The sequence below is a fragment of the Tenebrio molitor genome, chromosome 7 (assembly GCF_963966145.1).
Source record: "Tenebrio molitor chromosome 7, icTenMoli1.1, whole genome shotgun sequence".
NCBI lineage: Eukaryota > Metazoa > Arthropoda > Insecta > Coleoptera > Tenebrionidae > Tenebrio > Tenebrio molitor.
This window is the reverse complement of record NC_091052.1, coordinates 11,591,524-11,616,315: the sequence shown is the minus strand read 5'-3', so window position 1 is coordinate 11,616,315 and position 24,792 is coordinate 11,591,524. Positions and strand designations below refer to the sequence as shown.

At 37.8% G+C, this 24,792-nt stretch overlaps 5 protein-coding genes and 1 long non-coding RNA gene across 11 annotated transcripts; 3 read left to right on the top strand and 3 right to left on the bottom strand.

Moving 5' to 3' along the window:
* Positions 1 to 1,962: 1,962 nt before the first annotated feature.
* Idh3a (isocitrate dehydrogenase [NAD] subunit alpha, mitochondrial) lies at positions 1,963 to 4,075 on the bottom strand. 2 transcript variants are annotated; one of them, XM_069054246.1, is made up of 6 exons: positions 3,934 to 4,075; positions 3,461 to 3,634; positions 3,231 to 3,409; positions 2,875 to 3,090; positions 2,569 to 2,818; positions 1,963 to 2,516 (listed from the first exon to the last, which is right to left on the bottom strand). In XM_069054246.1, the coding sequence occupies exons 1-6, from the start codon at positions 3,958 to 3,960 to the stop codon at positions 2,280 to 2,282; spliced, it is 1,083 nt and encodes a 360-aa protein (XP_068910347.1). In that variant the 5' UTR covers positions 3,961 to 4,075; the 3' UTR covers positions 1,963 to 2,279. The 2 variants fall into 2 exon arrangements, with proteins under 2 accessions (XP_068910347.1, XP_068910346.1); XM_069054245.1 differs by lacking the exon at positions 3,934 to 4,075 and adding an exon at positions 3,716 to 3,851.
* A 258-nt stretch (positions 4,076 to 4,333) lies between these two features.
* Positions 4,334 to 5,336, top strand: LOC138135499 (protein YIPF5-like). The gene is made up of 2 exons (XM_069054250.1): positions 4,334 to 4,565; positions 4,613 to 5,336. Exons 1-2 carry the CDS (start codon positions 4,469 to 4,471, stop codon positions 5,245 to 5,247), a joined length of 732 nt encoding a protein of 243 aa, XP_068910351.1. The 5' UTR covers positions 4,334 to 4,468; the 3' UTR covers positions 5,248 to 5,336.
* Positions 5,337 to 5,495: 159 nt separating this feature from the next.
* On the top strand, positions 5,496 to 10,633 carry ClpX (Caseinolytic protease chaperone subunit). Of its 2 annotated transcripts, none has more exons than XM_069054216.1 (9): positions 5,496 to 5,928; positions 7,389 to 7,795; positions 7,845 to 7,980; positions 8,073 to 8,246; positions 8,297 to 8,533; positions 8,583 to 8,767; positions 9,647 to 9,814; positions 9,863 to 10,084; positions 10,137 to 10,633. In XM_069054216.1, the coding sequence occupies exons 1-9, from the start codon at positions 5,853 to 5,855 to the stop codon at positions 10,314 to 10,316; spliced, it is 1,785 nt and encodes a 594-aa protein (XP_068910317.1). In that variant the 5' UTR covers positions 5,496 to 5,852; the 3' UTR covers positions 10,317 to 10,633. The 2 variants fall into 2 exon arrangements, with proteins under 2 accessions (XP_068910317.1, XP_068910318.1); XM_069054217.1 differs by having other exon boundaries at positions 5,497 to 5,928; positions 8,091 to 8,246.
* Positions 10,634 to 11,137: 504 nt separating this feature from the next.
* On the bottom strand, positions 11,138 to 22,566 carry sigmar (Tumor necrosis factor alpha-induced protein 8-like protein sigmar). Of its 4 annotated transcripts, none has more exons than XM_069054253.1 (5): positions 22,371 to 22,566; positions 16,527 to 16,668; positions 15,572 to 15,691; positions 14,509 to 14,663; positions 11,138 to 13,008 (listed from the first exon to the last, which is right to left on the bottom strand). In XM_069054253.1, exons 3-5 carry the CDS (start codon positions 15,642 to 15,644, stop codon positions 12,595 to 12,597), a joined length of 642 nt encoding a protein of 213 aa, XP_068910354.1. In that variant the 5' UTR covers positions 15,645 to 15,691; positions 16,527 to 16,668; positions 22,371 to 22,566; the 3' UTR covers positions 11,138 to 12,594. The 4 variants fall into 4 exon arrangements, with proteins under 4 accessions (XP_068910354.1, XP_068910355.1, XP_068910353.1 ...); XM_069054254.1 differs by lacking the exon at positions 16,527 to 16,668 and adding an exon at positions 15,436 to 15,492; XM_069054252.1 differs by lacking the exon at positions 16,527 to 16,668.
* Positions 20,329 to 24,745, top strand: LOC138135516 (uncharacterized). The gene is made up of 2 exons (XR_011161005.1): positions 20,329 to 20,917; positions 23,004 to 24,745. It is a non-coding gene; the product is annotated as an uncharacterized lncRNA (long non-coding RNA).
* On the bottom strand, positions 23,119 to 24,707 carry betaggt-I (geranylgeranyl transferase type-1 subunit beta). Its single transcript, XM_069054248.1, has 5 exons — positions 24,352 to 24,707; positions 24,186 to 24,304; positions 23,969 to 24,136; positions 23,755 to 23,918; positions 23,119 to 23,706 (listed from the first exon to the last, which is right to left on the bottom strand). Exons 1-5 carry the CDS (start codon positions 24,453 to 24,455, stop codon positions 23,230 to 23,232), a joined length of 1,032 nt encoding a protein of 343 aa, XP_068910349.1. The 5' UTR covers positions 24,456 to 24,707; the 3' UTR covers positions 23,119 to 23,229.
* Positions 24,746 to 24,792: the final 47 nt, after the last annotated feature.

The window sequence follows — 24,792 nt, the reverse complement described above, 5'->3', positions numbered from 1 at the left end:
AAAATTATCATTTTTACCTTATTTAGGGGAAATTCACCGTTTTCAAGGTTAAAAAAAAATGTATGAAAAGATGTTGGATTTTAATCATATTTTGAATAAAATGACTGTTTTCAAGGTCAAACATTTTACTTTTTTTATTTATACCTAACTTAGACCTCATTCATTAAAAGTCATAATAATTCAACTACTTTCTACTTTTGAAAGCACCAAAAAATTTATAGGGCTGTCATCATCTTTGACACTCTTGTCCTTTAGAAAATATTTTACTGTTCTGTAAAAATAGAATCATTATAAGTATTATTAAGATATTCGTTTCGATTTACTAAGCAGGACAGATTAAAATTTTAAAAGTCAATCTGTTCAGAACAAACTAAACCTGTTACTCAATTTTCTCAAGTGTTAAAAAACGTCATACATTTTCCATTTTTGTCCCCATTGAATCTTACATAATGCAATTCAAAATATCATAATTTGAATCATTTCATCTAAATTTCAAGGGTGTAAATATATAAAAGAATTGTTCATCCCACTTTCATTTTTTAAATAAGCTATGTCCAGAAGGTAGCGTGTTTATTTAACTTTCAAATATTTTTTGTTATCATATAGTGATAATGCCAATATTATAAAATTAGTATAATTGTATTTATTTATTTTGTCAGATTACATATTTTAATAATTCTGTCAACAATTTGTCTACAAATAATAATCAGTTGGTCATTTGCGACATCCAGCGTATCAGTCTACAACCAGTGCCAATATGAAACGTAGACACCTGCAAGTAATAATTCAAGTAACAGTGCGTAACGCCCCCACTCACCATCCATTTGTACCGTAGACAAACTAAGGATTTAGTTTACGTAAACAAAGGTTATTTATAATGTTATATTAATATAACATACTATCCCACCTCCACCCGGCGGCACGGCAATTTTGCCGGAGTACATACACTATTGCGGATATTACTATCAAGTAATAGTGCAGTGCTTATCAACATAATTACCGGCGTCTCGCCTCCGCATTATGACTTTGTTGTGTATTATGTTCTGTGTCAATGTTAAGGAACTTCCTCACGATGTGACATGAGTATAATAATATACCTTTTTGAATTTCAACTACCAATGTGTTATCTAATTAAAATTATTATTATTAACATTATTATTATTAATCTTTCGCACCATACATGTAAAAGTATCGTACTGTAATGGACATCGTACAGGAGTTACGTTCAAAAGCTCCTTTCTACATGATTGCAAAAATTCTCAAATATGTCTAGAATAAAGTGTATACTTATAATGTAACAAAAAATATTAACTGTACTGCAACTGAACAGAGTATATGTATTTAGTAATTCACAAGAATAAAATAAGTCAATGTTAATTTTACAATTCGTCCGGCGCATCCACCATTTTTGCATTAATTGCAGACTTTAAAGGGGCAGCTCTGGAATTTGTTAATCCATTTTAAGTTAACAATACATCAGTTATGTTGATTTAAAAAAAATTAACGATCGAATTGTACCAATAAATTAACTTGATAAAATGAGCATGTGTTTTATCTGTTAAAACTCGTTTTCATTAAATGATTTTCACTTATGTGGTCACTCTTTGGACTAGGCAACCCAAAGTAAACCTGTGTCGACACGAGTTAACAGATAATTATAATTTTGCAAATCATACCGATTTACATTCAGTGTGAAAGTGCTTGTTAGCCATCGATGATATTTTTTTTTAAGTGTATAGCTCAAACAACGAACGTCCTCCCCTGTCACTAGGTAAATAAAACAACTTCGGTTTATTTATTTTCTCAAGAAATTTATGTAATTTTACTTATTTCTGAGTAAATACCATTACTTAAAATAAGTGAACCCGTGGATACGCATTATTTGTTTTTAGTGTTAATTGAAAGCGTAACGAATCACGTAATGTTTTCAAGGAAAATAGAAGGTCAATAAAAACACAAAAATACATTCGATCATTTTTTATTTGAACTCAACCGATACTTCAAAAAAAAAACTGGCAGACTAATAGTTGCGATCCACGTGATAATATACTAAAACACTAAGTTTAATTGTTTAATGAGTTTCAAAGGTGGTTAAAATTTTCAATAACCTAATACTGGACAACTTTTCTATGACGTACGAGCTAGACCGACGAATTAATTTAGGCAATAAATAAAATCGAAAGAAAATATGTACAGTAAAAGTCAAATGAAAAAGAAATACAAAACAAGCTCTCATATTTACACAAGGGCGTCGTATCTACACTTCTGGCAAAACGTGTTTATTTAGCGGCGGCAATTTTTGCGCAAATCTCGTTGGTATACTCGGAGCATTTAGCCTTCCCGCCCAGATCGCCCGTCAAGTATTTGGCTTCTTTGATTGTATCGAAACATGCCTTCTCGATTATTTGCGCGTGTTGGTTGAGATTCATGTATCTCAACATCATCACAGCTGAGAGTAACAGAGCGGTGGGGTTGGCTAGATCTTTACCGGCGATGTCGGGGGCGGTACCGTGAACCTGAAACGGAAGCCGTCACCAAACATTTCGGATCGCTTTGATTTATACCTACAGATTCGAAAAGAGCGCCGTTCAGACCTATGTTACCTGAGGGCGTCAGCCCCAGTCCTCCTACTAAACCTGCACACATATCTGACAAGATATCTCCATACAAATTGGGCATCACCAAGACGTCATACTGGGTGGGGTCTTGGACCATGTTGAGACACACAGTGTCTAAATATTTCTCTTCGAATTTTACGTCGGGATACTTCGCCGCCATATCTCGGCAACATCGCAAGAAGAGACCGTCAGACATGCGCCTAAACAAGATCCGCGTCATCACAACAGTACACTTACAAACATTACATTCCCTCACATTATATTAGCTTTATGTACAGCTGTGACTTTGCGTCTGTTATTGTCTTTGGTATATTGAAAAGCAAATTCTGCCACACGTCTTGAAGCATCTTCAGTGATCAACTTTATACTTTGTACAACGCCATCTACAATTTCATGCTCAATTCCGGAATATTCACCTTCAGTGTTTTCTCTTATTGTCACAACGTCAACGTGGTCGTAAAGCGTCTTATAGCTAGATAAAAACACAAATTACAAGAATTATTACATGAACAAGGTAAAATTAATTGGTATATAAAAGAAAAAAAAAATGACGGCGGCGAGAAACGTCAAAATTACAAATGACAGTTTTGGTGTTATAATGAAGACATGTACCCTTCTAGACTTCTGCAGGGTCTCACATTGGCATATAGATTGAATTCTTTCCTCAAAGCGAGATTGAGGGAGCGATGGCCTTTGCCAACGGGGGTCATAAGGGGGCCTTTCAAACCAATTTTGTTTCGATTAACAGAGTCAATGGCAGCTTGGGGGATGCCAAATTTGCCGTCAGGTCCCTGGAACGCACCGTTAAAACCTCGACGATTTTGTTACTCAAACCTGCTCACTTTTACAGGGGTGACGTCCACAGACTCCCACTCAATGGGCACTTTAGCAGCGGCAAAGATTTTTTGCACAGAAGCAGAAATTTCTGGTCCAATGCCATCACCCGGGATGAGGGTGCATTTCTTGACTTCGCTGCTGTAGAATCGTGAAGCAACTGTTCTAGTGGACGCACCGGTCTGCGAAACAAACATGTGATACGATCTAACCTCAAAGGCGAAGATGTCAAAGCGCATAACGAGTTATGTAACGCTACTTACAAATTTGGAATTTGTCTCGTCGGTCTTTTTGAGTTTGTCGAGGTACTTTCGTAAGCGCGGAAAGAATTTTGTTATGTCGATATTACTGAAAGCCGAACGTGCGAAATTTGCCATAGTAGGAAAAAATAATGTTATCGGTTAATTGGCATGCACGTGATAAGTTGGGATGAGGTTCGGCCACGTAAACAAACACACAATTAGGGAAAAAATGGACTTACGATGTTTTTCAAAATTCTCGCTGCCATTACGTTAACCTTCTCAATGTGATATTTTTGTCAACGTGATTTTTCACCACCCTTCTAAACCCCAGAATCGGCACTCACATATTGCGCAGACAAGATGCGCAAATCGAATTTTTCAATCAGACGATGAGAACCGAAATACGATTAATCAAATATAGATCCAACATTTTGTCAAATACGAAATTTGTCCACATGTAAATTGTCAAATTTTCCAAACGTGAAAAACAGTGACGTTTACTCGTACAGTGATTAATTGTCCACAAATATTCATATTCCTGTTACTCGGTTTTAATTAGAGAAATTGTTTACATTTAACTCTCAAACTTTTTTATTGATTATATTCAGATATTTCTCCCTAGAACGCAGCTTTTCTCTAAAAAAACAAGATAGGTAATTTAATTCGAAGGTTGGTAGCGAAAACAGCAGTTGGCACTGTTGGCAGCACTTTATATTTTTGACACCGTGACTAATAAACAAAAATTACAAATTATCCGATACACGTTCAGTCGAGATGAACGAAGAAATGCAGTTTTGGAGCCCCCAGGATGACAGATATTCCGAAAATTACTACGAATCGAACTACGCACGCTTACCAGCGCAACCTTTAGGTAAAATTATTTCTTAACCTAACAAAAGTCAGTTTTGAACATTCCAGATTTCAAACCTTTGGAAAACTATGGAAATCCAGTCGCTGGCCCTGGTGATATGTCAAATATGTATGATCCAGGACCATACCCAAACAATCCAGACTTTGAAGAGGAACCTCCCTTGCTTGAAGAATTGGAAATATACCCAGATCGCATTGTACAGAAAATGATGGCTGTTTTGAATCCCTTCAGAAGTCATGGCTTGACAGATGATGCAGATTATTTAAACAAAGATCCAGATTTGGCTGGTCCCATTTTTTTCTATTTAGTCTTAGCAGTTTGCTTGTTTTTATCAGGAAACAAAGCACATTTTGGATATATTTATGGAATATCTGTAGTTTCATGCACTATGATGTATTGTTTGTTGACTCTGATGACAGCCCATAATGTATTTAAGTTAACAACAGTAGCTAGTGTTTTAGGTTATAGTTTAATACCAATTGTTGCATTGTCAGCATTTGGGGTGTTTTTATCTCTAAAAGGGTTGGCTGGTGCCATCTTGGCCATTATGTCAGTGATCTGGTCTAGTGTTTCAGCTTCAAGACTGTTTGTTGCAATCTCAGGGGATAAAGAACAACAACCACTGATTGCATATCCTTGTGCATTAGTATCAGCAGTGTATGTGCTTTTGGTAATTTTTTAAGTATTGTGCGAATATCTTAATAATATAATGTGAAAGTGGATTTGAATTAATTTATTTTTTAAGATTTAATAAATATGGAATTATAAACAGCAGATAATTTCCAAGTTGTTGACCTCATCGCCCTTTGAACACTGTGACTGCACACATTTTATCTCGTTGATAAGTCGATTTCATTTTTTATAAACATTTACGTCACTTTTTGCATTCAGGAGACCCCAACTTATCAGTTGAAATAAAATTTCTGTTGGTAGATGTCGCTCCCTTGCAAACGTCATCGGTCATCTACTTCTGTCAAAATTGAGAGTAAAAAGTAAACATTTTGCAGTTAGAAATGGCTGAGTAACTTTGTCGAAGCGGTTTAAATTCCAGTGTCGTTCAGGAAAAAATCAACACCTCCAAAACCTATGAGTGTTCTCGATTTTTCATTCATCCACATCTTATAGAATTGTGTTTTTCGTTTGTTGCGTCATGACATTCAGACCTTGACATCTCATCAAGGTTTATTGGAGGTTTATATACAAAATTAATTTTCTTTTTATTTGCACTTGGACGTGGATGACCACAGTGAAAGTGAAGATTTGATTCTTTGATTTGAGGTTATCACGATGACGAGTGTGCGGTGTGGTATTATTACAGTGGGAAAGCTCGCACAGGCTGTCCGCGCAACAAAATTCCAACAAGGTGAGAATTTTGCTTATTTTAGTCGGTTTTACAAAATCGGTTGGAAACAACAATACGAGATGACCTCTTCTTGCATAAAAAATTATCGCAAGTTCCGCCATTTGTTCCATTTCAACACCGATAACTTTGGTCGGAATTAACCTCAAAAAGTCAGAGATCTGCACAGCAGCTGTTGCAGGCAATATACACGGTGTTCAAATAACAATTCTTGTTGAGCTACCCCTAACAAGTTTGCTGTAATTTACCTACTTTGCTCTGTGTTGTTGCGATTAATCCTTATTTTATTTTTATGTCCTGCCAGTAGCAGTTGTAATTCAATTTCAGTTTATTTTCCTGAAGTTTATGGTATGCCATTCAAACTTGTATTGCCATAGTTACTTGGTTAATCATATTTTAGTTTTGTGATTCGCTCTGTGTCAGTCTTGACAGAAGAGGCTGAATTGAGCTAAGACAATTTTGAAGACACCGCCGTAAATACAAATAAAATATACATATATGCAAAAAGGATTTCGTTTATTGTATGTTAAAATTATGAATGTCTGCACATTATACGGTTATTGCTAATTATATTACAGCCTTGTGGATTTGTGCGATTGTTGTTATTCAAAGAAATAGGTAGATATAAATTCTCCGCTGTTGACTAAGAATTAAAATGAAATGAACAAAGGGAACACAACGTGGAATGTGCTTATCGAATAATTAAAGCTAAGACGAAAAATGTCAGCTACAACATTGTGATTGCAATTTTCGTGACATGGAACCTTGCAAGGACAATCATTACGCAATGACAATAAATAAAATGAAGTAGGTCAGGTCGGGAGCCTTGAAAAATATTTATTTTCGCTGAAATAAAAATTAATTAGAGAAGCGGTTTCTTATTTATTTGTGAAAAAATCTATGCAGGTTTTCTGGTCGATCAGTTCTAAAATGTATTGTTCACGAGATTGTTTTATCAACCGAAGTGAAAATATTTATGCATTTTTCTTCGACCTTCGTGGACTAGATCGTCAACGTTTTATGAAAAGAGAACTACGAGGACGTCACAACTGGACCATATAGGAAAGGTCGATGGACGTGGAGACAACATTTAAATTCATTGCCACAACGTGATACTCTTGGAATCGATAAAAACATTTATGCAATATGTAAATCAGGTGCCGTTCTAACGCCATAGTTTCTAAAACCCAAAACAATTTTATTTACCACAAAACGATGCAATTTTGGCAACACTTCAATTGGAACATGTTTCGTGTTTATGATTTTAAGTGCCAGTTTTGTAAGAAATAGTTTGGGAGCATCGTTTTGTTAAGATGCTCAACACATCTACGCAAAATTGATAGTGAGAAAAATCAAGCGGGTTCTGGCTGTCATCTGTCACAGAACTGCCGAACCAAGCTCGAACTTACCGTTCACGAGTCGCGTCCTAATTCCTGTTGATGTTTTTTATTTTATCGATTCAGGTGTCGTGTCGGCAATCTACAACAAGCAACCAACATCCCCCAAATATCTTTCGACCTGTGTGGTGCTGCTAAAATCGGCGGGTTCCGGGGAACCACCGACGGGAACTGAACCCCCGTCAAAACACGTGTCTGGGAGCGACAGCGGCGGCGGCGGCAAAAACAAGAACACCCTTTCGTGTCCGAAATGCGGCGATCCTTGCACACACGTAGAGACATTCGTCAGTTCGACGAGGTTCGTCAAGTGCGAAAAGTGTCACCATTTTTTCGTAGTTCTCAGCGAAGTGGACAGCAAAAAGAAAGAAGGCGTCGATTCGAAGGCGGGTTTTTTCAGAAAACCACCGCCTCCCCCTAAGAAAATCTACGACTATCTGAACAGACACGTGGTGGGTCAGGAGTATGCTAAGAAGGTGGGTGATCCCAAACCCTTGTATTTTTGTCTGAGGATGTTCTGTGCAGGTATTATCGGTGGCTGTGTACAACCATTATAAACGTATTTACAACAACAATCCTAATGGACAAGGCGGCAATCATAGCTCCAGGCAGGACATAGCTGTTATGGAACAAGGTCTCCACCAGAACGTGACGCACAGAGGTACTGCTTTTGTTAGAATAATGTTTGAAAAGTTTCATTAAATGCGGTTTAATGAAATTTTTGACTTTACCGTGTGTCGTATCACTGTGCAGATCTTCTTCATATAACAGGACTGGGGCACGGCAACGTCATCGGTGCAAACTTATCGGGTCAAGACTCGACCCACAGAGGTTCGCCGACCACAGGGTCGGAAATTTTGGACCGAACCACGCACGAATTGAAGTTGGAAAAGAGCAACATTCTCCTCCTCGGACCGACAGGATCCGGTACGGACTCGCGCCACCATTCCGGCAACCATTTCAATTTTGTCTTGTAGGAAAAACTCTCCTGGCACAGACCATAGCGCAATGTCTGGACGTCCCGTTCGCAATATGCGACTGTACGACCCTCACACAAGCGGGTTACGTCGGTGAGGATATCGAAAGCGTGATTGGAAAATTGTTGCAAGACGCGGGATTCAGCGTGGACAGGGCGCAGATCGGGATTGTCTTCCTCGACGAGGTGGACAAGATAGGGGCAGTGCCGGGGATACACCAGTTGAGAGACGTTGGGGGTAAGTCGGTGCTTTGTTTTAAACGACCCACTCTAAACCAGTACTATAGGAGAAGGGGTTCAGCAGGGTATGTTGAAAATGCTGGAAGGAACGGTGGTGAATGTGCCTGAAAGAAATTCGCCAAGGAAGCTCAGGGGGGAGACTATACAGGTGGACACCACCAACATTTTGTTTGTCGCGAGTGGGGCCTACAACGGGTTGGAGCGGCTAATCCAACGACGGAACAACGAAAACGTGAGTGAAAAGGCGATTTTTTCATGTTTATTTCTTACTCCAGTAACTAACGTTCCGTAATCGGTAGTGTTGAAAAAGACTCTTGCTATCTCAACTAACTGAACACCGTAATTTACACTTTGAAAAATGAGAAACAGCAAAAACTGAAAAAGTGACAAGTGCGAGCTGTCAAATGTCAAATTTACATTCTAGTACAAAGAATAGTACAGGAATAATTATAAATCATGACCTATTATAACCGGCCTGTTCCAAAATGTAGTTTGAGTGATCGCCGCAGAGCGCTAGTGTACGGGCGCTTTTTGGGGATATTATTCATCTTAAGTTTTTGTCACCGAGAATTTTTCTTGTTTAAATGACATTTTGACTTGTTTTTTGCTGCTTTGAAATTAAATTCGTGATTTTTTCCGTATTGTTCGTTGTTTTTGTATTTAGTGTCGTTATGGTTCTTTGTTATATTGCGTATTGATTATTATTCGTTACTGCAGTAAGTTGCAAACGTAAACACTCTAATTTTAGCAACAAGGAAAAAGGTTTGTTCTCTGAAACATTATTTATTTATTGTAATATCTTATTAAAAAACGGAGTGTTCAACAATGACGAGTGAACTTATTTAGGTTCACCTTTGTGCTGTTGTGCTATTTTTTTATTGTCACTTTTTAATAAAATTAGATTTCAATTATTTGTGATGATTTTTTAATTTTAAATTGCGTTATCGTAATTACTCAAACCAATTAGTCACCTCAATTTACCTTTATATTTTTTTATTCATAGTACAATTACGCTACGCATTGTAGGTGGTAAATTTCACACCCAACTACGATGCAAGAAACATTATTAATAACTCTGTACAACGTTGCCAACCCTGTATTTACCTTTTAGTATTTGGGATTTGGGGCCCCCGTATCTGCGAGCCAAGGGCGAAGAGCCGTGTCCCAGCAAGCCGCACTGTACCAGTCTTCGCAGACCGCCGAAGAGGAGAACTTGGAGAAAGATGCGGCCCTGAAACAAGTACAAGCACGTGATCTCATCGATTTCGGAATGATACCGGTACGTTATCGATTAAAATCGAGAAGAACGTCTAATGTCGATCCGTAGGAGTTCGTCGGAAGGTTCCCAGTTCTGGTACCGTTCCACAGTCTCAACAAAAACATGTTGGTCAGGATTCTGACGGAGCCCAAGAACGCGCTCTTGCCCCAGTACCAGCGACTGTTGGCGATGGACCAGTGCGAGTTGACGTTCACACCGGAAGCCCTCGACGCCATCGCCAGCCTGGCGATGGAAAGGAAAACCGGCGCTAGGGGTCTGAGAGCGATCATGGTCTGTTTACGCGTGCATCTCTGTTGCAGATCTTTTGGAATGTTTGTTTCAGGAATGTCTGCTTTTGGAACCCATGTTCGAAGTGCCCGGGTCGGGGATCACGGCCGTGCACGTCACCGAAGAGTATGTGAGAGGTGAGAGCGGACCGGTGTACGACAAAAGGTCGGACATAGCGAGCGCTGACGTCAACGAAGAGGACGACGTCAACACTTCCATAAGAATAAAACAATGATGAAGGCCTCCTTGCAGCAGAAGTGCCGTGTAATAATGATTTATACAAAGGAATTGATTTCATTATTTTTATTTTTATGCCATTTAAATTATAGGCAATAAATTCGACTACCCTATGTAATTTTTCTGACATAAAATATAGAGTTCAAATTTTATAGAGTAATTCTCGTTATGTCAACTGTATATAAGGTTTTTAGTCGTAGTTGTTCCTACTAGCAAATACGGAGATTATTCTGGTGTAGCTGAAATTTATTCATTGTACATATTAAAGATTGATCTTGTTCGTGAATATTTATTTATAATAAACTTTGTTTTACACGGGTGTCACTTATTACGGTTGAGTGTTGACGTAGGCGAAATCGACTTCCTGAAGCTCTTCGCTCTCGCCCAAGAAGTCTTGAATGTAGAGTTCTTTCATTTTTTCACGTCTCGCCTAAACTCAGTCTTAGGTGAAGAAGCTCACATCGAAAAACTTACATTGAGGTGGATCTTGTGCAAGTTGTGAACTTCCTGCCGCATCTGCAGGTACCAAGAATTCAGTCCGATGTGCACTTTCGAGTCGCACTCTATATTGTCACGGTACTTGAACTTCATGATATTATCATTTCTGAAAATTGCCAATTAATGCAAGCTCGAGTAATCATTTTGGGTAGCTCCAGATGTACATCTTGTGGATAATATCCGGTTTGGAATTCTCTTGACTGCTCATTGTAAAAATTTCAAATAACTAGAATAACTTAAACGACAACTTTGACAGTCGACAGTTGATGGGCAACAGGAGTTTGTGAGTTGTCAAGTGTTTCTTGGATTCCACGAGAAAACTAATGTTAGATATTGTTTATTTTGATATAACGAACAACTAAATACAGAAAAACATTGAAAACATCATACATGGCTGAATATCTTACCGAGATCTAGTTCTAAGGGTGAACAATAAACGGAAATTAACAAATGTTTGGAGTTGGAATATTTTTTTTGGAACCAGTTTATTTGAAAAAGTAATTCCAATGCAGATATTCATAATGCAATCAGTGCCAATATTGCTCGTAGACAATATCTTGATAATTTGAAGCGAGACGAAAAATTCAAACCGATTTTAACAATTTTTTTGGATCGGTTTTCATCTCGCGAATCACCCCAAAAGGTCCGCATTATAAAAGTAACAAAAACTTAATTCAACATTTGGCTTAACACATGCGATAAATAACTAATAGGTAGTTGGAAAATATTATAAATATGACTTATGACTAGTAGAAAATGAATAGAAGTGGGAATACCCTAGATGACTTTTGACTTATTGTCTTAACTGCTTTTAACATTTTGTATTTAGAAATATGCACAACAGTTGTCTTAGGCTCGTGATCAATAACGGCCTAGTTGTAAATGATTTAATATTTCTTGGTGCAAAAATATCTTAATTCTACAATATCGTTAAATTGTGTAAATAAAAAGATATGTTAATCATATGTACACGTGCTTTACGATAACGTCTTTACACGAATATGCCAACATTAACTGACGATATTAAAGTACCAAAGAGAAATTAGTGAGTCACTATTTGTATCTCTGTCACGCGATAAAGTGGACCACTAGCTCTACACATCGTGTGATTAGCTTTAGCTCAGTTGTGCGGAAGCATTGTGTCAATAAAAAAAAATTGTTCAACACACAACCGCCACAAAAGAAGTCGGAAGTTGCGTCTTGACTCATTTTTTTAGGAAACGTCATACAAAACTACACACTAGTGAAAAGTGCGCCAGAAGTCTCGATCAGTTACAAAAATAGACTATTGCGCTGTGCTCAAATTATTTTTGTAATCACTTGTGTCGAGATATGAATTTGGGGGAGTCGAGAGTGAACTTTCTGGCGCAGAAAATTTGATGTAGAAAATTATGTTTTTTGTGTTTGGACCGCTTTCAAGAGTCGTTAGACACGATATATGTTAATAAATTCCTTTCTAAATCTTCCAAACTTAACATTTTCTTGAAAGGGTAACAACTACCACTGAAAGTAACGCTTCGAGACGTGTCTACTATCACAACAGATACGGCTCGTGTCCAAAATATGGAAAAGTGTCGGAAATGTTTCGGTGTTCCACCAGACATTCAAAATCTAAACGAAACGAATCGGTACAGAACCGGACAGTTCCCGCAAAGAAGTACACAAAATCATGCAACAATAATTACTCTACACGTCTAGTACACAAATAATGATCGGAACGGTCAACAACTAAAATAAAATCACATTTAAACGGAATCGCAAAACACCCCTTTCGAACACTAGAGATCCCCGTTCTCGATGGCTTTGTTGAGGTCGGCGACGATGCGGCCCAAAGTCTCCTTGTATTCCGAATTAACTTGAAAAATGTCATCTAGGAACTGTTCGTTTGAGAAGAAGTTGAAAACACTATCGATTCGCGACAATGATTTCTCGGTGAGGTGTTTGGACACGATAAACTGGAGGCACTTGTGGGACTCCCCTAGAGCTGCTGTCAGGTAGTTCCTGTCGTAGCTGAAATCGACCTCGTAAAACGATATGATCGCCATCCCGGCCATGCGAAATTTGCTCTTGAATCGCTCCGCTTGTTTCAGCTCTTCAGACGAAAACTGGCCGTTCCGGTGCAACACTCCGAGCTTGATCACTACTTTTATTATGTTCTTTATGAGCTTTTCGGCTTCTTTCTTGTTTTGTGACTGCAACCAACAAAACAAACTTTTACCAAAAACACCAAAACAAACTCAAAGTTTTCCTTTGAACAAGTTGTTTACCAGAAGCTTTAAATATTCACGAATCTTGATCGTTAAACCGGAATTAATGCTTTGAGAAACTGTTGCGCTTTTTACCGCGACACACTCCTCATTTAATTTGCAACAAAAACATAAAATGCTATTCAAAACTGCTATAGTAATTTTCTAAGTTATTTAAACCACAGAAATTGTTTAGGTAAAACTCTTCAAATACATATTTAACAGCGTTGATTTGTTAATTTAATGTTTTGAAAAACTGTCGCGGTTTTTACCGTGATTTTTAAAAGCACACATACATTATTTGGCGCCAAATTTGAATCCACTAAAATAATTTGCAACAGAAACAAAATACTGTACAATGGCGGACAAAAAATTTCGTCCACAACTGTCATTCCACTCACGTATGCTGTAAAGTAGCCTTTAGGAACGGATAACCTCACTTCACATGTTGACATGTGACATGTGTCAACCAAATTGTGTCGATGTTCTCATGGGTGACACTAATAAATTTCAAATTTTAATTTGCAAACCTCAATCATAATGACAATAAACTACACCCAATTTTTGTGAAATGACAGGAAAAATGGACGAAATCTTTTGGCCGGAATAGTACATACTTTACATTTTAGATTTTAGAATAATTTTAAAATTTTCCAAGCTCGATAAAGTACAAAGGTTATTTGTGTGAAGCTTTCAAATATTTATGGGTGATTGGGTGTTGATCATTAACACGGATTTAACGATTTGAGGAACTCCCAACTTTTTACCGCGGCAATAAAAGCACGCACCTAATTTCGGCGCCAAATTTGAATCCACCAAAATAATTTCCAACAAAAACATAAATTACTCTTCAAAATTCTGTCATAATTATTTTCTAAACTCTGTAAAGCACTGAGATTGTTTATGTGAATCTTTTGAAACATTTGAGTACACCAAAAATAATTGCAACAAAAACATAAAAAATATTATATGCTTCAAAACTTTGTCACAATAATTTTTTAAGCTGTGTTAAAGCATAGAGATTGTTTATGCGAAGCTCTGCAATTATTTAAGAGCTTTGATTTACCGATTTCATGCTTTGAAGAACTTTTTTGCTTTTACCGTGATCTGTAAAAGCACACATACGTCATTTTGGGACGAAATTTGAATCCACGAAAAATAATTGGCAACAAAAACATAAAAAAACCGTTCAAAACTCTCACAATAATTTCCTAAGCTCTGTAAAGAGAGTCAACAACGAACCGTGATTATCTGCAAGTGGGGCTTTATTATAGATACTTCATCACAGTCAATTGATAATATTTAGTGGCTTATTACGCCAATTAATTCCAGAAAATCTATTGATTACTTCATTTAATACCATTGTCGAGATAACACGAGCTTGTCAACTTTATCTGAACGTTGACATTACCTTCGTATGCACATTTCTGTGCACAAAACACTTACGTATTGCTTGGCAAGACGGTATAAGTTATCCAGCAGCGATGCCGTGGTGTCATCAATGAATGCTCTGGCCACACTTTTCCCAGCCATGCGGGACAAAATCTTTTTCTGGGCACGTAGGCCGATATCGCGCGCCCTGAATGCGCTCTCGCTCATGACTGCAAAAATGTTAATCATTGAACAAATTGAAAAAATCAATCAGGAGTTAGAATTTTTGAAAATCGACTTGTCATCAACCAAAGTCACGTCCGCGCTTAATCCATCGCCGCAATTACGGAATTCACAGATAAGCGGTTTTTAAAGCGTCTAGTATGCGGCAATCGATACAAACTGTAATTATGAGCCTTCGCATGACCGGTAATGGTGTTTTGATACACACTATCGTACTCCAGGATCAAGGCATGCGAATATGTAAATGAATTAAGCCGACAAATAAACGCTAAGTAGAGTTTTAAACGCCATTATGGAATTATTTGATGTTAATTAGCGCCGGCGGAATCGATTTTTGAACTGCGAAGCGATTTCTTTTAAGGAAGAGTGTTTGTTGATGTTCAAATAAGGAGAGGAGAGTATAATGTGATAATAAAGTGGTTAATCATCTGTGTACCAGGCTGCGGATGTCGGTGCCGCCTACACTTTTTTCGTGATAACATAGAGCTTGGAAGATATGGGGAGGAAGTAGTGAAAAAGCGCTTTCAGGATGGCGGTATCGGGAATAAGCCGTCGCACCGAAATACATTTTAAAAACACGTCTACCAGGTTTGAGCTGTTTTTTCATCGATTGGTTGAAACGTCGACGTTACATTTTTCCTTAATGACACTCTATCACGCTAATTACGCGATTATTTTCGACGTAGTGTTGTTACTATTTTTGTAAAAAAATCGATTAGAGGATGAAATATAAAAAAATTAAATAAGAGGGTGACATACCTGATCGATCCAACATTAGACCTAGCGTTTAAAAATTAGGACCAACAGAAAAAAATCCTAAAAAAATAAAAGGGTTTAATCGAACGAAAACAAAAATGAGGTGGTCAGAGTTGAGGGCTTATTGGTTGGGACTTACACAAACAGTTGCTGCATTCTGTGGCGATGCACTGATATATGAGCCAACTTTCAAGCTCAACCATCGCAGTCATTTTGGAGGCAACTTAAAGGGCAGTGTGGGTAGATGTACAGAGACCATCTGCAAGTCAGACAAATATTATTGTGGCAAATACATTAATCAAGACAATATTTGCAAAGCCGATTAGAATGTTAGTGGAGGGTGGTTTTGTAATTTTGAAGATTTCATTAGGGGCGTACGCAAAGGGGGATAGGTGCGTGCATGCAGAGGGAAATAGTTAAACAAGGAAAGACCCAATCGATATCCATCCCCGTGTCACTGCCTCTGCTTCTGCTTCTGTTCGTTACTCGACTGTGATACCTACGTAACAGAGCAGCTCAAAGAAAATATAATAAAATTAATGCCGTTTTCGCATTCTATCATGATTGGCGAGTGCGTCTGATTAAATACTGCGACCCCGTTTTCCCCGATGCTAAATGGTGCATAAAGAGATTCCTCCGCAAATAATAATAAACATCTAGACGGTTTGGAATTTTTCACGCTAAATTAAGTGAAACTCGAAGGACGAATTTAATGGTTTGTACCATTTCGTACGTTTTTAGGCGACGTGCTAAATTTTGGTTAATTTTAATTTGGGTGTCCTTGTGGCTAATAAAAAGCGGAAACGGTAATTGTTGTTTGCTCGTTAATAAATGGAAAAACCTGACAAAATCAATTAAAAAAGATGACGAAGGATCATGCAATAAAGAATAATGTTCCTTCGATCTGGACTATTTTTAGTAATCACAACCTTGGCATACACTGTAATTTTCTTCGATATAGATACAACAATCGATCGAATATGTAAAATTGAACTATCTAACGTGCGTTTACCTCAATTAATTATTCATGCAATTTGCATTTTTTAGAAATTACTGCAAAAACAAGTGCTTCATGCATCATTTCAAATTATTACCAGAGCAGATTTATTTGGACCCTTCCACCAAACACGACATGTCGCAGGACTATTTATTTTACGCTGCCTGTCCCAGGACACTTTTCGTGTTTGCAGCAATTTCAATTTATTATGCGCTGCTACTTGAAGGATCACGGTGACACTGTCAACAAAAGTGAAATAAATCTATTTTGACACATTTTGAAAATTTCCGTTCACATTTCAGGCTAGTCAGAAAATTTACTGGAAACTGCGTTTCCATCATATCTGTTCAGAAATGTTTACCTGAGAGATTAAATTTATCACTTTTAGATAAAAATGAAGAGAGAGCGTGATGATCTGATTTACACAGAGCACTGCTGATAATTTTTAAGAGAAAAATATCGAAAACAGCACCGATGACACTATTTTCTTTTCTTTTCAGTTAAATGTTTCTCGATTTGTCGCCATACATTCAAGTTTTGGAACGGATCAGTGAACTTTTTGATGCTCTATGGTATGACGGTAAATTTGACAGAAAAACGGCAAAACCAGTGACAATATTTTTACTTTTGGAGCCAAAAATTGAAAATACTTTTCGATTTCTTACCAAACATTCAATTCAATATTTGTGGATAATATCTGGTTGGTAGTTCTCGTGATTGTTCATCGTAAATATTGGGTGATCCAAAATGATTGTGGATAAGTATGGCAAATATGTACGAAAATTTATGTGGCAACTGTGTGGGTAGGATAGAGTTGACATTTCTTTAATGGTTCATAGTCGCCCAATTTTGAAAATTTTGAAATGCACGCTTATGAAATGTCATACAAATGTCAACTCCACCCCACCCACACAGTTGCCACATACATTTTCGTACATAGTTGCCATACTTCTCCACAATCATTTTGAATCATCCAATATTTCAAATAACTTGAAAAACTTGCAAAATAGTTATTTGTACAACTAGTTATGAAAGTCATACTTTTTTTCATGAATTTGAGGATTGATTGACAAGAGCGTAGCCCGAGTTAATCAAACAAATAAGTGAAAAAAAGAGACTTTCATAACGTGTTGTACACGCTATTTTTTTTGCATGAGTAAGTTGAGAAATTTGGTCCAAAAGGAATCATGGAAAAAAAAAAAAAATTGGTATGCTTTGACAATCATCTCCAAGGAGATGGAATAAAATGATGCAAAAAATACTATTTTCACTACGATTTTTCGTGTAAAAAAGTGCTACTTTCATTACGATATGCAAAAAAATAACTTGGTAAACGACAACCATGACAGTTGATATGCAACAGAAATTTCTGAGCTGCCAAGTGTTTCTTGCTTTCCAACACGAAAAAGCTAATGTCAGACGTTGTTTATTTTGATATAACAAAAAACTAAATACAGAGATATATTGAAAATATCATGCATGACGAAACATCTTATCGAGATCTAGTTCTAAAGGCGAACAATAAACGGAAATTAACAAATGTTTGGAGTTATTGCAATGCTTCTTTTGGAAACAGTTTATTTGAAAATATACTTTCAAAACAGATATTTGAGATATTCATAATCAAACAGTGTCAGTATTGGTCGTAGACAATATCTTGATAATTTAAGGCGAGGCGAGAAATTTAAACTATGTATTTTAAACGGATTTAAAAAAAAATCTGGATCGGTTTTCATCCGCGAATCACCCGAAAAGGTCCAAATTATATATTATGTAAGAGTAACAAAAACTTAATTCAACATTTGGCTTAACACATCCGATAAATAAGTAATAGCTGTAGTAGACTAGTAGAAACTGAATAGAAGTGGGAAAACCCTAGATGACTTTTGACTTAGTGGGGCGTATTCTGTAATTTTTAAAGGGGCGTTAAAATTTTAGCGTCTTTTAAAATTTCAAGCTCTGATTGGTCATTGCTATGACAACTTAATTTAACTGCTTTTAAAATTTAGGGGAACAGTTACAGAATACGCCCCAATGTCTTAACTGCATTTAACATTTTATACATATTTAAAAATATGCACAACAGTTGTATTAGGCTTGTGAATCGTGACCAATAACGGCCTAATCCCTACTTGTAAATGACTTCTTGGTGAAAAAATATGTATCTTAATTCTAAGAGATTTAATAGATTTCAAAATGGTTCTCGACGCAGTTGGCCTTGAAAATTCAGTTGGCAGTATAGCCACATTTATACGTAGTTCTTTAGCTTACATTTCAATTGTCAAAACGTTAAGGTCAAGAACATTTTAACGAACACATTAGAGAATTTGGTGATTATTATAAACAATTATTATTTCTCCGTATGTCATTTAGGTTTTTATTGATATGTTCAACGGTTCAGGTTGTTCTGTAGGAATGAGCTGATAGTTTTTCATCAATCTAAAATTTATTCATTTTGCTTGTCATTTCTTTTAGATCATAATCTCAAACTGTCAAGATTGATATTTAGTTACTTTTTTGTAATTAAATTATTACGAAGAATTAACAAAATTGTATCGTTGTTTTATTGTCATTATTGACAGCTGACATAAATTTCAAATTTAAACGTCTTGGTTTCTAATAAACTAATCTTTTATTGATAAAATGGTTTTCTCGTTGGAACGTGACATAAAAGTCACCACTTTTATTGCCAACTCAAACAGTAATTGTTACTCACGCGGGATTTTATTATTGTATTTTTCTTTTAATTCTTGTTTTATTGTATTTTTTATAATTTTTGTTATAATTTTTCTCTACTGATATAAGGCAATGAATGAACAAGACAGAAGTAATAAAAATTAAAGTGCAAAAACTTGCAAGCAAAAAATAAATAAATAAATCTGAAGGGCGATGTGCATACTCATGGCTTGCTTCGTCGACAAACATTTTAAATTATAATAAGTATATCAAGTAACGACATACGATTTCGGAATTCATGGATAACTCGATTACAAATTAATTTGATCGCTCTTTACAACATATTCGTATTTAAATTGTGTAAATAAAAAGATATGTCAATCATATCCACACGTGCCCTAGCATAACTTCTTATTGCAAAGCCACACTGGAGCCAACATTTTAACTTTTTGTTGTCTAACTTCTCAACAGATTAGGCAACTCTGAGAAACTAAATTCGCGTCTTCTACACTGCAATGGTAGCTTTGACAAAAAACGGTCAAAACCAGCGACAACATTTTACTTTTTGCAGGTACAAATTGAAAACTCGACTTCTCACAAGGCTTTCAGGTTTTGGATCAGTCACCTCCCTGAGGAACTGGAATCGCCCCTGCGCTACGCAACAAAGGTAACAGGACACGGAGGATATTGTGCAAGGAAGACGGGGTTATGCGACCGTTGGTAAATACGCTCTCCACCTGGTGGCCAGGTGTTCCGACAAATAATCGACAATCGTCTTGGCATGTCTCGAAGAAAAAATAATCACCGGATACAATTTTTCATTACATTTGATGTGAGATTGCAACGTGGTATACCGTACGCAATTTGGTCCAGTTCTCCAGTTAGATTGTTTCAAACGTGTAGGTCAAGTAAGTTGTCTTTTGGTGGGAGTTGTACCAATTCTATCTTGTTTCGAGATTTGTCGAATCGACCTTGGAAGGTCACAGCAATGTTCAAACGTCCATTGTAAATCGCCATTCCGTTCGATTCGAACAAATAAATGCAGCGCGTAATTCATATTGAATGAACCAATTTAAATTTATAATTTGACCGTTCGCATCTAATGGCATGCACGCTCGCAACCGGAGCACCGACTAATGCCGCCATTAAACAATTTGTAATGAAAATTAAGTATAATAACGGCGATCATGGATGATTCCAGATGATGCGGTCAAGCATAGACATATCATAAAGATTATCTCCGAACGGCAGTTATTGAGCTAGCTATATCACGTACAGCCTCAAGCAGTGCACATACCGACCGGGTCAGATTCCCGGAGCCGCATACGTGGAGATGCCATAAGCCATACGTCGTATGTCTTTTGTACTTTAACTCGACCGGACTCGGACGCACCCTCCGGAAATTCCACGTCTTCGACAGATCGACGCCCAAATTCGGCGAAATTGTCGCTTTCACGCGCCGGAATCGCGCTCCGGGTCGACGCGCGCTCGGACAAATGGTACAATGCGGCATGACCGCACTAAATTATTTTCCTGCGAAATTTTTGCGGTCGAGCTGGTCTACACTATTTTTATGGCGCGGATTGGTTTAACCTCGACTGCAATAACGCTTAACGTATCGCTCGTCAGACATTTATCAAAACTTCCGATTGTGTTGTGTTGTGATAGGAAACGTGCGGTCTTGTTAATTGCTAATTTTAACGAAAACCGGCACCACTGTGGATAAGTGTGTGCCAATGCGAGACAAAAACTTATGAAAATATTCTTCAACTGTCACGGCATAAATTATTGGGAAACAGTTAGTGCTCTAAGGTAAAACCAGTTTGTAAAATAAATATTCATTCAATCGCTCGCTGATGACCATCTTTCGGGAAAAATCTACTATTTACTGTTGAAAAAAAATCAACAAATGGAACATGTCAACTTTTAAAACTTGTCTTTATCATTGGAGCTTTTAAATATTTATTGAAGACTCATTAGTTTTATTCTGTTGTAAACAATTTAATAGATGTTCGGCGAAACAGGTCCTGATAAATCCCACTTTCGTAAATATTTTGAATCGCTTGATTATTGTCCCTACGAGTGGTCCAAAACATACAAATTGGAATCTTTCTTCCCCTCCAAAACTTGCAAACACTGCCGAAGAAGGCGACAAAGACTCTCGACAACGATCTCGTCTGAACCTTTCCGCGTAACTTGAAAACATTTTTTTGTACAATACGAAATCCACAATTCAAGTGACATTTCATGTGGTCGCAACTTTACGGAAACTAGATCACGGTCCGAGCACTTTACAGATCCAGACCGTTAGATTTTTCTCTATTTGGGTTGTTAACAAGGCGACTGCATAATTAATACGAATCGACAAATAAATTTCATTTCTCCTTGCACACCATTTTACGCGCCGCTGTACTCTCGCGTCCGTGTCACACGATACAAATTTCCTGGATTGTGTGCAACGAAGTGTACTGTCAGTACGACCGAGTTTGCAAAAACCACACAAAACAAACATAACGGAAGTGGAATTATTGTTTGGGAAAAAGTGCGTCTAGACTGTCTGAAGTAATGAAAGCGGACAGTTGTAATTAGAGTTGTTCGTGTCAGATTTTTATTTTATTGTGAAGCACATGGCGGTCATTAAAAGTAAAAGCACCCATCCTTCCTATTGCGCCACTTAATAACAGTTGGCGTCTCGCATCCTTGGTTTAAAAAGACGTTAATGCGTAACTGGTAGGTCGTCAGTAATCAGCATGTACACGCGGAAGAGTACAAGGATTGTATTAGGTATTTTTACAATTTCTGTTTGTTTCAGCGGTTGTTGTTTTGCGAAGGTAGCCTGGTGGGATTATCGATTAAAAATGCGCTTTGTAGGTGTTTTATTGTTTAATTGAAAATTACTGAGACGGTTGGAAATTGTGTCTCAAATGCGGACAGTAGGATGAAGACAAATGAAATGAACAGATTGGATTGGGATTGGGATTGGGAAGTGGTGTCGAAATGGTGCGATGGGGAGTCCCACCGGTGTGGGCTGGCGGCTTAAGGAAAAAAAATAATCTCCGCTATTACCCAAACAATGCAAATAGTGTGTACAAATTGAGATAAAAAGAAGGAGTGGCTGGTGCTGTAGACGCGGATGAATCACTCGTCGGTCATTCTCAAAAGCGAAAAAACGGTGTGATGAGAAAGAAATCGCCGTGAAAATATCGCAAGTGATTCTTTTCGATTCGTCGCAAAAACGACATAATTAATAAATGGTTCCACTTACAAAAATAGTGTGGCCGATAGTAGAAAGTGGGATGGTTGTTTAACTGACGAGGACAACAGAAATCAATTTTATTTTGCTTATTTTGTTAATTTCAAATGAAATAATTGTTTACGGTCGGAACATTCACTGCCACTCACTGCTCTCACATCTGCTCTGCGCCCCACTGTTGCAGCTACTAGCGGTGCGGACGGTGCGGCTGCAGGGGGCGCCACTGGACGATAAAGCTTTCCGAAAATACCGCATGTTCAAAGCTCCGGCAGGTTCCGGCATCTCTGGAATTCGCAGGACATGGTGGAAGCTAGGCAACACACAATACATCCGAATCTTAAACTCCTCTGCTAATTGTAATTTATCAACTAAACGTTACAAATAATAACAACGTAACAAATTAAAAACGCATTGTAAGTATTTGAGAGACTTACGTTTCACGTGTGTCAACCAATTACAACAACCAAGAAACTTAGTTAAGTTACGTTGTGTGACACTAGCGCCACTGTATTTATCAGAAACTTGGTGTACAAAAAGAAATCATCACTTGACAATTAATATTTATTAGATTTTAATTACATCCTAATAATAATAATATAAATAAAATAACATATTATAAATAGTTGAGTCGTACTTACGTTCCAGGCCCGCTGGACTGCCAACCAATCACAACACTGCTTAAGAAAGTCAAATGATGCGACACTTGCTGTCGTCAGTGTTGGTGGTTGCAACAGATTTGGGTTTGAAAAGAAACAAGGACTGCTCGTTCGTAATATAAATATTTATTTGAATCTGGGTTTGTAAAAATTATAATAATTATTGTATATTTAATAGTTCGTTCATGTAAAGCTCCAACGCCTCCAAATGTCGCTCAGCGCTGCCTCCACTTCTTGTGGAGACTTAACAAGTGCTCGTGGGCCCTTACCGACATGTTCAAGTCGGGAAACACGCCGCCGATCCCCTCCTCCTTCATGAAACTGAGCCCCGCGAGCCCCAGATAAGTGTGCATGGCGTCGGGCACGGTATTGACCCATTTAGAGAAGCCCCCGTGCCTGTCTTGCGTCACCAGAATGTACTGGTTGTTATCTTGGGCCTCGATAAAGTGATATGCGTTCAGTATCTTGAGGGCCCCTCCCGTCCAAAAGGAATAGCACGTGTCGGACGGTTTGTTGGGCCGCCCCGTGAAGCCGTACTCGAACCTGTTCAAAAGCCATCGTTTCAGCCCCTCGAGTTGTGCCTCGGACAATCTGTGCAACTGTTTGGTGAGGGCTAGAGTCGCGACTGCGCAGAATGTCGAGCCGCTGTGCGACTCCAGGTGCGGAGCTTGTGCGATGCCGAAGTCGTATGACTGAAAATGGGGTCTGGGGTGAGATTTTAGGCGAGAGGGGGCACTTACTATGCTTTTTATTATGAAGTCGACGGTCTTGTCGACGTCCATACCGGTCCAGTCGTCGAGCATGTACGATATACTTGCGGCGCAAAAGACGAACCGCATGTCGTACTCGGTTCCTTCTTTGGCCCCTGTGAAACAGCCATTTGGAAGTTGCAGTGCTCGCAGACCTACCAACAATTATGTAATTTCGTGGGAGAATTGTGCGATTTTTACCTACTTCGAATTATCGAAGCGCGATGGATTCGTTCTAAATCGTCTCCTAAAATAACTAGTGTGGCTAAAGCAGAATATGTGGTGGCAATATGGCCCCACTTGTATAGTGCATTCTGGCCAAAATTCAGCTTTGTGTTGAGAGTCGCGGAGCCTTGAAATCCGCTAACGAGCTCTAAAAATTCACTTAAAAAATCACTTCCATCAGTGAGAGTAGTAACTACCTGTGTCATCACAAACTTGTAAGGAGTAAAGCCATTCGATAACAAACTGTTTATTGGGAATGCTGTCTAATTCGTTCAACAGATCCAGTCCCGATATTGCAAAATACGTTAAAATTACCCTGCAAGGTGTATTTGAAGTGAAAATCAGGGTTGTTGGTTCGTTTACCTGTGGGTATCCAGAGAACCTAGCGACGAAGGTAATCCGCGGAGGATCCGAAGAAGGTACTTCTTGTGCAGCTCAGGGTTAAATTGTATTTTGTAATAATCCATTTTTAGACACTATTTTACTTCGCACAATCATGTGTGTTTTATATTCATTTCTTATTTCACTATTCTAGGGTATTGTTTGCTGTCACATAAAAGAGTGAGGTTGGGATGCAATCGGTAAAAAGAGGGGCGTGTCTCATGCTCACAGTTTTTCTAAAACGGTAATTCAAAGAAATGGAGGAATTGTACAAGAAGGTCGACATTTCGCCGCATAAAATATTTCAAAAGAATCTTGACCGACAATTTTATAATTTGTGAAATATAATTAAGTCAAGGTCATTTATGTCATTTTCTTCACGTTTCATCCCTAGATAATCGGTTTCATCATTACTTTCGCTCA